The sequence below is a fragment of the Diadema antillarum genome, unplaced genomic scaffold, assembly GCF_040938485.1.
Source record: "Diadema antillarum isolate AM-2024a unplaced genomic scaffold, OU_Dant_1.0 seq00001456_RagTag, whole genome shotgun sequence".
In the NCBI taxonomy this organism is placed as follows: domain Eukaryota; kingdom Metazoa; phylum Echinodermata; class Echinoidea; order Diadematoida; family Diadematidae; genus Diadema; species Diadema antillarum.
Window position 1 is genome coordinate 32,960 of NW_027272202.1, and position 12,626 is coordinate 45,585.

General features: G+C 38.4%; 1 protein-coding gene across 1 annotated transcript; it reads left to right on the plus strand.

Moving 5' to 3' along the window:
* The first annotated feature begins 3,959 nt into the window (after positions 1–3,959).
* Positions 3,960–10,037, plus strand: LOC139709663 (ribonuclease H2 subunit C-like). The gene is made up of 6 exons (XM_071621624.1): positions 3,960–3,967; positions 6,026–6,190; positions 6,869–6,937; positions 7,258–7,301; positions 9,108–9,227; positions 9,969–10,037. The coding sequence occupies exons 2-6, from the start codon at positions 6,034–6,036 to the stop codon at positions 10,035–10,037; spliced, it is 459 nt and encodes a 152-aa protein (XP_071477725.1). The 5' UTR covers positions 3,960–3,967; positions 6,026–6,033.
* Positions 10,038–12,626: the final 2,589 nt, after the last annotated feature.

Consider the following 12,626-nt stretch of genomic DNA (forward strand, 5'->3'; position numbering starts at 1 on the left):
GTACTGACTGGAAGTGATTATCTAGAGAATGTAGGGTTCATGGGGTCAAAGGTCAGGGGTCAAAGGGCAAGTGCAACACTTCAAAATTTTACTATTTCCCTCATATTTATGCAATGCCAGCAGGGTTATTTTTTTTTACACTTGGTGTATGCATGTGTAACCTAATAGAAATTCTCTGGAAAGTTTTATTTTTTCTTCTTTTTTTGCCTCAAAGGTCAAAAGGTCAAAGATCAAGTGAAAGTGCTGAACTAACTTTTTCCTCCATATCTCGGAAGTGGCTCAAGTTATCTTGAAACTTAGTACTACCTGAAAGTGATTATCTTATGAATTTTAGGGTCAAGGGCCAGATGAAAATGGTAACAATTTACTATTCAATTCAGAAATTGCACTTTTTCTCCACACCTGTACCTTGAAAATTACTCAATGCTTAAATGTATGAATGGGTCAAAGTCAAGTTAAAGTCCTTAAATCCCTAGATACATGCTCTCCTATTCATCCAATTAAACATAGGTCAAGGAAGGTGAACATTCAACACGTTTGTGAAAATGTAATCACACATTGTCCACATGTACTATTTAGACCTATTGGGAAAATCTTGCATTATGGCGGAGGCATACCAGTCGCCAAAGCGACATTTCTAGTTGTCTTTCTCTTCCAATTTTGATAACATATTTTACTGTTCTGCTTCATTTGCTTTTTGTTGAATATCACCACATTCAAATTATTTTGATATTAGACTGGACTTCCCCATAACTGAGCACTGTATAGCACAGTTTAACAAGTAAAATGTTGCTGTTGCAGCTCAGAAAGTGAGATTTCAATGACAGAGAAAGGCAAACCACTGTTCTCTTGGACATTTATGTGTTCTGTGATACCTGTGCAGTAAGATTGAACCTGATTATTGTATAATTATGTACATACATACTTACAAGGAAATATACAGGAAATCTTCCTCTCTGATTTAAGAGTACAAATCATTCATTATGTTCTTTGCTTGATGTTGTCAAAAAGATGTGTACCTTCAAAGGAGAATGTTGATAGCAGTTGAGAGGATGTGGGTTAGAGTGAAGTGAGAATTTAGTTGAGTCATGTCTCTTAAGCATAAAAGTGAAAATGGTAGAGGAGCCTGAAATAAAAAGATGTGCACATAAAGGAGTGCATGTATGAGAGCTAGAGAGAGGGGAGAGAATATAGAAGTAATGCAAATGCTGTCACAAGCCCTCGTGTTGACGAAGTTTTGCACTTGACTGTTATGTGTTTGGATTGTCGCAATTTAAAGGGTATCAATTAAAGGCATAATTTACCATTTGCAGATGAAACAAATACAGCAGCATTAGTGCTTTAAAATACAACAAATTGTGAGCTAGAGATAGAAACAATCACTGTAAAAATTTGAATCCGTATACTCGATGTTAAGTGTTGTTAAACACACAAAATGTGAACAATAGTTACAATAAAAATGTTTCAAGATTAAACCGTTTACAGTTACGGTTGTTTGAGAAAAACACTGATATCTCCTGATATTTTAGGCTTTATTGCAAAAATTTTATATGGTAGGATGTTTTGTGATACAACAGACCTACACATACATCAAATGATATCTTGAACACATTTGAAGTCACTGCTCCCAAAGGTAAACAGGACCTTTCAAGGATGACTGCTCTAGACACACCTGTGACCTATACGAGAGGAGATAATCCATTGAGAATGTCCTGTTTAAATCTCTTTCAAACAATATATTGTCATTTTTGATAGAACTCAACCTTGGAAACCCTGTAGATGGAAAGATTCCTATGTATTTTACATTTTTGCTGACATCATATCATTATCCTAACTATTCATTTTCAGATCATCATTATCATCTCTTATCTTGAAAGAAATAAAAGTACCACAAAGTCACCAGTTCGATTTAAACCTGCGGTGTTTTAATTGTAGAGGTGACTACACATACTGGTATGACAGATCCAACATCACCATTTGACTGGGCTAAGGTTTTATGCAGCAATATCATGTATCAGAGGCTACAGTGCCCAAACTTCTTGGTAAAAAAAAAAGAGAAAGAAAAAGAAAAGGGAAAGAAAAGAATACAAAAATCCAAGAAACAATTGAGGACAAAAATTGCAACACCCATGAAATTACAAAGTTCCATCTGTTGTTTCATTCTCAGAAATGGTGAGGGGGGGGGGGGGGAGGGGGGTATCATTGACCTTGACCCTAATCTGGTCCTTCAGGGCATGACTTTGGAAATGATGATCTAATTATGAGAATAAAGAGATGGGGGGGGGGAGGACAGGGTAACCCCCATATGAAATAAATCTGCCAAGTGAAAATGTGATGGGCACAGAAAAATTATGTGTGCAGCAGAACACAGTATACAATGTACATAGTATGTTTTCAGCAGTCTTTCTTGTTCTTTCTTTACCAACAGCAAATAATGTGGAGACCTTTTTTTCTTTTCTTTCTTTATTTGTTTATTATTACTTGCTTGCTAACTTGTTATGACACATTGGATTGTCAGTGGATCTACCCCACCCTAACTAACACGTGTGTCTGGTTATAGCGCCCCAGGGGGTCACTATAATAGGACCTTCAGGTCGCCCGCCCCTTGGAAAACTACTAGTACATAGGATTAGTGGTAATGCTCGGATCCAGGGCTCAGATTGCATTGATCAGTTGACCCTGATACATGATTATATTGATACCTAAAATCACATTTGTGCACACTATAACGTATATCCAAAAAATATATATATATACAATTGTATACAACGGGACCCTCCGCAATGATATTCACATTGAATCAATCCAAATACAAATTCAGGGTATGAAACTATAACTCATTGCCCATAATCATATCTTACAGAAAATCCCATTCGATTTACTTCAGTGGTCAAAGAGAAATGAGGAATTTTGTAGAGGATGTCAAGAATCTCTTCCCTCCAAGTTCTGTCTATTGTATTCACACACAAAAGCATCGAATCAGACTGATGACATGCTTCACAACATTCCACATTTCTCTGTGACCGCTTAACCAAATCGAATGGAGTTTTCTGCAAAATAGAGCTAAGATGTTATTTTTTAAGACCCTGAAGTAGCATTTAGACAGTTTAATCACATTGGGTGTTATCAATGCGAAAATTTGATTGTAATTTTTTTTTTGGACATACTGTATATTGCCATGTCATATTTTTTAATCCGGTGCCATGTGTTATGACCAACACGAAACTCTAAAGCCTATTGTGAAAAACAGTGAACAGTGGCAGATCCAGGCGGGGGTGCACCGGGCTCCAGCCCCCTTAATTTTTTTTTTTTTTTTTTAATACTTATGTAAAGGCGACCCCTCTTTACGGAATTCCTGGGCCTGTCTTTATATAAAACTTGTTATAGAAATCACTCAATCACAAATCTCTTGAAAGCTGCAATCAACCTTTGATTGATTGAGTGCAGTTCTCCGTATTAATTTCAATCGTAACTTTTTTATAAGATGGATTTTCATTCAATCGTAAAGTTGTGGTTGATTTGAATCGATCACAAGTCTTTACAACAGACGGGGCACAGGATCGGCATGCCCCTGGTAACTGTCAGCGGACAGCGGAACTGTTGCTGATAAGAAGTTTACCTTATGCATATAAATATGCATGAACTATCGTGTGGCGCGCGCGCGAAATTTCGTACTCCCACCGGCCGGTGACTCCCCCACACATACTAGTACATGTGGACGCGACGGGATTCACTTCCGGGACGAGCGAAGCAAAGAGTACAATCCAATAGTTCGGGAGTAACTAAGTACTTAGTACGCTGTAGTAGCGGTGAGCTAGCCGAGCCCACCCGCCCAGCGCCCCACTGTAGCACGCGCTCCGCTCCGCTCCCGTGTTAGTGCATGAATCCACGCTGAGTCTTGTTTTTGGCTTATGCTCCGCTACTTTGAAGGAGTCAGATTTTCGTGGAGAAACTTGGATGATTGTTGGTCAGTGTACTGTTACGTGCCCGTGTACATTTTACTTTACTCTGTAGATGTTTGTAGCTATGCCCATGAATAGATCTAGACATTATTGATTTTCAATTGAGTTGAATTTCAGTTGAGTTGGTTTGCTAAGTTATTTTTCACGCGGGATTTCACTGTCAACTGATCGGCGATGTGCGACTTCTGAAGTTCTGTGAGATTGTTGTACATGTACACACGTACAATTGTATTTCTAACAGTTACAGCGACAGGTGTATCTAGCTTATAGGTTATATCATGTGTGACTGATGACTAAATAAACTGCAACGACAGTAACGTCGACTTTGTTCTTCGTGCAGTGCGAGAAATTACTCAGTAAAATTAAATTAAACTATGTTTTTCGTTTCTACTAAAACAGGTTGAATTCTATGCTAAGCTGGGAAAGGCACTTTGCAATTTCCCCAGGGGGGGGGGGGGGGGGGGGGGGGGGGGGGGGGGGGGGGGGGGGGGCATGCGCTGCGGATGACGGCAATGATCAGTTATGGGCGGGCTCTGCTCTTCTCTGATCCCCATCATGAGCACGTACCCCCTGGAGTGCTCATGAGGCCCTCGGCCCGTAATGCTCACGAGGACTGCTCCTCTTTACTTCTCATACATCTTGCAGGTTTTCTTACATCTGACATATCATATAATTTGTTGCAAGTTTGCAAGAGAGATTTTTCTTACTTTTTTGTTTTTGTTGAATGAATTGAACAGGTTTTATTAAAAATCATGTCTGGCAGCCAAAGGCTGAATTGCACATGTTTTACAATCGTACATAGTCTAGTTGTTGTTCCACATGCCTACTCTCTCTGATAAAAAAAACAGTAGAACAAATTCTATTTCTTCATTTTGATAAAAATCAAGTTTAAACAACCAAAATGTGCAGCAACCAGGCACCGCGCACCACAGGGCCCCATGGCCAGCGGGTTCGCTCAATGCAGGGCTGCTGTACGTACTGGTACCTATCACCATCAGCCTGATCGTACTCAAATTTTTTTATTCTTTTTTCTGCAGCTCTCGACTCCACCCAGTAATCTCACCTCTCCATGCACAAATCAGCTCTTGAAACTGAATGAAGTCTAGCATAATTAGCATTTGTTTAAAAAAAAATGATAAAATCAGAACTAACCTGATCTTGTGCATATTCCAAAATACTATTCCACACTGATAGAGAAGGTGGGCACTTGAATTTGTCAGCAAACTAAGCACTTCATACATATTAAGGGTTCACTCTCTTCATGAATTCTGCCGTCCACCAGCCTTTGGGCGCCCTTTGTGCAAGCGTCACCTGGCATCCAGCCACTGGGGCCTGTGCTTTGGTTGGTTGCTGCACATTGATTAAATTTTTTTTTTTTAAATTTAGTACAAACAAAATTTTATTCGTCTTTTCATCATGGAGAGTGGACATTCGTTTTTATAAAAAAAGAAAGGATGCAAACTAGCAACAATTTGTATGTATGTCAGATGTGAGATGGATTAAAAGTGACGAGGAGAGGGGATTGACCAGATGGCTGACTGGTATGTGCATCACCATGATGATGAGTTGTCTATACACAGCTCTGTAGCCGTCCAGAAATCAGTGTGTTTTGCATGACGTCTGGTCGGACAAGGTTGGAATCAGCAGGCCTAATACATGCCAGGGAGGTGTCTCCCACCTCCCTATCTTGTATCGGCAAGGTAGATGTACTGGTATTAAACAATCTTAGAAATCTAAATTATATTTGCTATGTATTATCTTTTGTGCTGCTTTTCTGTCTCCCTTGTGTTTGGAAGCTCTGAACAAAATATCTGATTCTGTTCGTAATTGGATCTAAACCTAGTTTAGCATGTTTGGAGGTAATTATGAGTTTTGAGTTAAAGATTAATCAGAATTGAAACCTTGCTGCTTTCCTGGCACATGCTATTCTGCAGCTCAAGATAATGTGGAGATTTTGTGCATGTTGGCATTCAATCCAGGTTTAATTCACACCGAAGTTATTTAATCTCCTGAAACTATTTCTAAAAATCTTTCTGTGTTGATCTTCTTTTTCCACCCAGTAGCATTCACCATGTCATTGTCCATCAGTGCAAAGTCCCTGTATACAGTGGAGCCGGCATCGCTCCATTTGATTCCATGTACGATAGAGGCCAACAGTGAGGCCAATGTGTCGCATTACTTCACTTCAGCCATCCGGGATGATGAGAACCAGGGCCAGGGAAAAACAGGTTTGATTGAGAACTTTGTGGCACTTCATAGTACCAGCTCTTAACATTATGTTCATTAGCATCCACTTGGAATATGTTTGTCTAGTAATCATATTAGAATTTGAAATAATCCAGGACCAGGTGTACAGAAAAAAAAAAGTACCAGTTTTGTAATTATATTACTGAGCCTGAGGATTTGTGTCACATTGAAATTATAACTACAGATATATTGTCACAAACAGATTGGACTAGATTTCAGTGTAAGCTACAAGGAAAAGTTTTGGGGGTCAAGTCCATTATAGAAACAATATATTTACTTTGTAGACTGATTAGATTTAGGTTAATGCAGATGGATATTCGCACATCATAGTTTTTAAGGGTATTCAGTTTCCTGACAAAAAAAGAAGAAAAATAAATAAAATGAAATAAATAAATGAATAAAAAATATTTAGTGACTTAATAATGCTAATCTTCGGTGTGGAAGTTTTTTAAACAAATATTGATCACTGTGAGACACAGAGTGCAGGGTACCTACTCAAGGTGAATTTGGAACATTTGTGTTACAACAATCTGACATTCAGTGTCATCCATTAAAAGGGTTATAGTGAGGATGTCATTCTAGCGAGTGTGGGTGCAGATATCATTGGTCACCATAGGAGGTAAGGTTCACTCACTGTATATCTATTCTTTGTGCTTCAGTTCTTCAGACATCATTACGTGGGAGACTTCTAAAGGGCCAGGAAGTTCTGGTCCCAGATGGTTACAGAGGTGAGCAGCATAAACATATGACCATTGTACTATATCATATTTTTTTCTTGCATGTATATTCTGGGATATCTGTATTTCACATCAATGCTGCTTAAAAAGTTCAAACACTTGTGTGTATTAAAAATGGAGCTGTTACTTCCTAGGTTTGACATCTGTTGTTACATCCCATACAAATTTTGATATTACTCGTGTATATTATAGTGCATTTGGTTCAGTATGTGCAAACTTTAGGTTGTAATGTGATTTGATGAAAATTGTGATTGTATGAACATATTCCTACATTGACACATAATTGACATAGTTTGATTTACTCTCTGCAGGTGTTGTTCTGAAAGAACCAAGCAAGCCCTTTGTGGAAGAGGAGGCAAGTACGGTATTAAACTTTTTCATTTTGAAATAAAGAACAATTATAACAAAAGTCTGATGTCTGTGATTCTCTGAAGTCTTACTTGATACTTGATACTTGATACTGTAATCCCTCTCGCAGCTCCAAGAAGCTGTACTGGGATGAAACTACACATGTGTGCCATTGGGAGGTGCCATGGTGATGATCTCTATTTACAATAAAAGTGTGCACTGTGCGAGTAAAATCTGAATGCGTCCTCCTTTAAAGGATGAGTGATCCAGAAGAAGGCTGCAAGGTTGTAATACATGGGAGAGCAGCTTCTCTGAATGTTGTTAAGGTGGTGGCATGTACAACTTGACTAGGTAGGCGGTTCCAGATCCAAATTGTCCTTGGAAAGAATGAGTACTTGAATGCATCAATAGTTGTCTTGGGTATGTTGAACTTGAGGTCATGATCGTTCCTTCCATAGTAGGTTGCAGGGGTAACCGCTGAGGGCAATGGTAGGCTTACCACTCCATAGTGGATTTTGTAAAAAAGTGAACATTGGTCCAGGAGTCGCCGGTGGTGTAACGTGTTCCATCCGTGTGCCGACACCAGACGGGTAGATGATGTAGACCATCTGTAGTCACCAGCAACAAACCGGGCTGCTGCCTTCTGCACTTGTTCGAGGCTGTTAATGGACGTCAAGGTGTGAGGGTTCCAAACCTCAGAGGCATACTCCACTTAAAACAGATATTGTTTTAGAATGCACAAAATGGATATTTTAGGGGAATAAAATGGAAGCACCAGAAGAGGCTATTTAAATTCTTTTGAATTTCACTCTAGTTTGATCTAGGGGGTGTTTCATCAATTTAGTCAGCGCTGACAAGTTGTCAGTCTCTGACAATTTCAGCAAAATCCTTGGTTTTGATTGGCTGAGATGCTCTGGTCACTTAATATTACTGTAGTGATTGTTAGAGACTGACAACTTGTCAGCGCTGACAACTTTCATGAAACGGTACCCTGGATGATCAGTTACTGGTATATATGCTACTTTGTTTATGACTGAGCGAATGCTTAAAGGACAAGTTCACCTTTATAAACATAAGGATTGAGAGAATGTAGCAATATTAGTAGAACACATCATTGAAAGTTTGAGGAAAATCAGACAATCCGTTCAAAAGTTATGAATTTTTAAAATTTTTGTGCAGCAACCGCTGGATGAGAAGACTACTGCAGTGTATGAATAACTTGCGTACAACAATATAAGGAAAATATAAAGAGAATTTCACAAAATTCCATCTTTTGAAAAAAGTACACATCTCCCTGACTCGTTACCGACAAATGTTATGGGCAATATTATTCCCCCTGCCTTTAGAAAGAGGCAAGTCAAGAGCTCTTTTATTATGCGAAAAAAGTGAAAATATGTTGAATTTTCTTTTACATTTTCTTTATACTGTTGTACGCATATGACTCACAAGCTGTAGTAGTCTCCTCATCCAGCGGTTCCAACACAAAAATTTTAAAAATTCATAACTTTTGCATCGATTGTCCAATTTTCCTCAAACTTTCACTGATGTGTTCTACTAATATTGTTGCATTCTCTGAATCCTTATGTTTATGAAGGTGAACTTGTCCTTTAATAAATTTAGGATAATAGATCTGCTAAAACAATGTCATAGATTTTCATTGCCATTTCTGGATGGCTTCTGTCACCATAGATGTAAAATATGGAGATGAAATAGAAGTCATGTGATATTTTGTGTGAATTATTTCCATGCATCCATTACTAAGGCTTGGACATGTATCACCATCCTATACTCATTTTTCTACTGATCGTGCCAGGATCGTAGTCTGAGAGCTGCACAAAGCTTTGATAGATTTACCTACTGGAATCTGGAAACAGCGCCCTCTGTCAACGACCCTCTCCAGCAGGCAATGGCTTGGACTCGCATTGCTGAAGCGGTAAGTTTCAAATAAAGGGTAAAGCTTTTCCATTTGTATGTTTGAAATACATGTTTGAGCGATTGAGCATGTAAAAGAAATACACTATGTATACGTATTACCACAGTATGCTTCAGTATGCTACATCATGTTTTTGCCCTCACTAAATGAAATGATACATTTTATGCTACATAGTGTCAATGTATTAAATATTCTCATGCAACATTTCTCTCAGGCCATAAAATGGTAGAATATGTTTGTTCCTCTGGTTCTCTTGTTTTTATCATGTCTCCTATCCTTCGGTTTTAATTTGCTTTTTATATTCAAATAGGAAACTTATATACGTATTGTGAATGTCACAACATAGTCTTACACTTAACATTGAGGACGATGTGATTTTGCTACAACACACATTTCCCATTGACACCTGCCCAAGTATACTTGTAGGGACTTGTCCACGACAGGTCAACGTAATCTTTGATGAATATGGAGCTTGTAGCGTTATGTGAGATTTGGTAATGTTCTGTTCTCCTTATGCAGTTTAATCCTTAGTCAATTGCAGACAATAATACAGTCAGATGAGCTTCATGTATGAGTGATTATGGTAACGTATCTTTGATACATCCAGTAAGTTCCAACTTGCCATTACGCTATACTTGTGTCTGATCTCAATCTACAGCCCAAAGATATTTTCAGTTGGCGAGCTATTGCAGTAGTTTAAAAGATGCCCTCCTTCATCCTTTTCCATTTTGTGCCTTGCAGCTGCATAGTCCTGTTCCTACCGGAGGTTGCTCCCTGGCATCACAGGGAAGTGTCACTGGATGCAGATGAAGAGGAGGAGCCATACAAGATTGGAACCGTAGAGACAATAATGTTGCAAGCATTTCATTAAGCTGTACACGTGAGCTTACACAGACCAAATTAAAAAAGTGCTTACTAGTACAGTGTACTTGGCCCTTGTGCTTTTTATGCCTCCTGGGACATACCCGTAGGCTGTTGCCATATTTTCTCCTGTCACACTTGTACGCAGCTATACTCTTCAGCCGAGGTCATCCTCTAAATCCCAACGTCAGGTGGTCCTTTCCTTCTCCTTACTGATACTCTGCTGCGGTAGGCTTGTCCTTGATTGCCAACCATACTTACCTCATGTTGGACACTGCCATCTGAGGGGACACGTTATGTGTGCCAAAGTGTTGTACATTTGTATTTAGCAATTTTAGGGACTGCATGGTGCCAGATCTGACCAAGAGGATTGAAGGATCACATCAGAACTATGCTAATCCTCCCTCGTCAAATTTGTGACTTCACTTCAACATTGGAGCAAACAAATTTTGAATCAAGTTACTAACAGTCCAGTCTGTCTGCAAAATGTGCTAAAAACATATTCACTGAATTCTGAATGTGTGCATTCTACTCACTTCTATATTTTGCACAAAATGTTATAAAATGGAAGCAAGACATTAGTTTCCATCAATGGCAAATAGTGCTTGATTAAAAGGCTGTCGCTGTGTGTATTTATGTTTGTCATCATAGAAATGCTGAATTTAGGGCATTCTCTTCAAGGAAAGCGGAATGCTGCCCGAACATCATTACATTAAGTTTTACCATTACTGTAAACATGGATACTTTCGCATAGATAAATTTTTGCACTCTGCCGAGTAAGACGAGTTTTGCATTTTGGTAGCACTTAATGCTTGAAGATTTCAACACTGCAAAAATTTCTGTTTTCACAATGTACCATTTGCAAAGACCTCATCAGTAAAATCTCAAAATCATGAGAATAAATATACAGGGTGAAGGCTTGGCCAACTTTACCCCATGCTCTATACCAACCCGCAGACATCATTAATTCTAGATTGGGTAAGATTAGCATCACAGAAATGTATTTATGAATTAAAATGGCAATCCACTGTATGGTGCATGCCACCCACAAACATTCTGAATAAGGCAGTGCTTAGTATATATGTAAACTAAGGATTTGCGTAGTTTAAGGGAGAGGAGCAGTACTAAATGATTTGCCTGATGCCGAAGTGTTTGAAGTCAAAAACATCCATACTTCTGATAATGCTAAAACTATAAAACTGCAGTTTAAGCAAATGTTGAACAAAGAACACTGTGTACATGTTGACTCTCTTATTTCTGGAGACTGGCCATAAAGCACTGATGAACTGAACAAGACATTGTGTTTCAAAGCATATTTTCAGATGATGGATGATTGGAGAATTAAATACAGTTTTCAAACATTACTTGAAAGCATTTTCACACCTTTACTTCGTGTGTACCCGTAAGTTTTGATATGCCATTTAAAGAGAGTTTTGCACAAGGCACACTAAAAAGCAAGACAATGTTTATAATTCACATTCCTCTTTATTTTCACGAGTGCATTGTATGCATAGACTTTTCAGAACAATCAATTTCAACAGGACATTGCTGTTGCTTGTAACTTTAGTGTTGTACATTACTTCATTCATATTATAGTGCAACTTGTAGACTACTACAGTACAACTACTGTAACCTCAAAACATGAAACTGTATAAAAATATGTAATTATCTATTTAAAGCCTTGTGATCTGCAATTCAATTTTCACTTGCTTACCAAAAGCCAGCCAGTAGCTACTCTGCACATCCCCAACATAAATTATGTCAAGCCAACATACAGATATTTGAAGTGCAGTGTTGCTGATTTATTGCTCTATTTTCATTATCCCGATTTCCTCAGCAATGGAGATCTGCATCTGTCTTTTCGGATTAAGTACACATTTACATGTACTTTGTACATCCACATGCATGAAATTAGGCTATGATCACAGTCAAGTTGAGAATACCTGTTATGTTATCTGGGTGGCATTTCATGAAGCATCTTGGTCTGATATTTTTCTGACAAACTGTTACAAGCTACTGAAATCCTTGCATCTGATTGGCTGAGAGCAAATTTGTCTGACAACTTTGTCGGACTAAATGCTTCATGAAATTCCCCCCTGATCTTGAAGCCTGCACATTTCCAGTATAAAGGGCTTTGGCTGCATGCAGGTTAGTACTTCAATAGCTGCCCATACAACAATCACATGTAAATAAACAAACAAAATAAAACAAAACAAAAAACATCGGTTAAACTGCAGCATTTTTACATCTTGTCACATTACATATGGCATGATATATCAGGAATTGCTTTCACACTCCAATTATAGTTCAGAGCCATTTTCTGTCTAAAATATTGGCATCACAGTCTCATTTTCATACTGGTAAACCCAGAAAACCATAAACAACTCTTCTGCATGGAGAATATTATGCTAACATGGTGATGGTGAAATCCTGACATACATAATCGTAACATAGTGCAAACATCTGATAGATGATTAGAATTGGCATTAGAATTAACCATTATTTGTGTGCTTGATTTCCTGTTACATTTATTCTGCA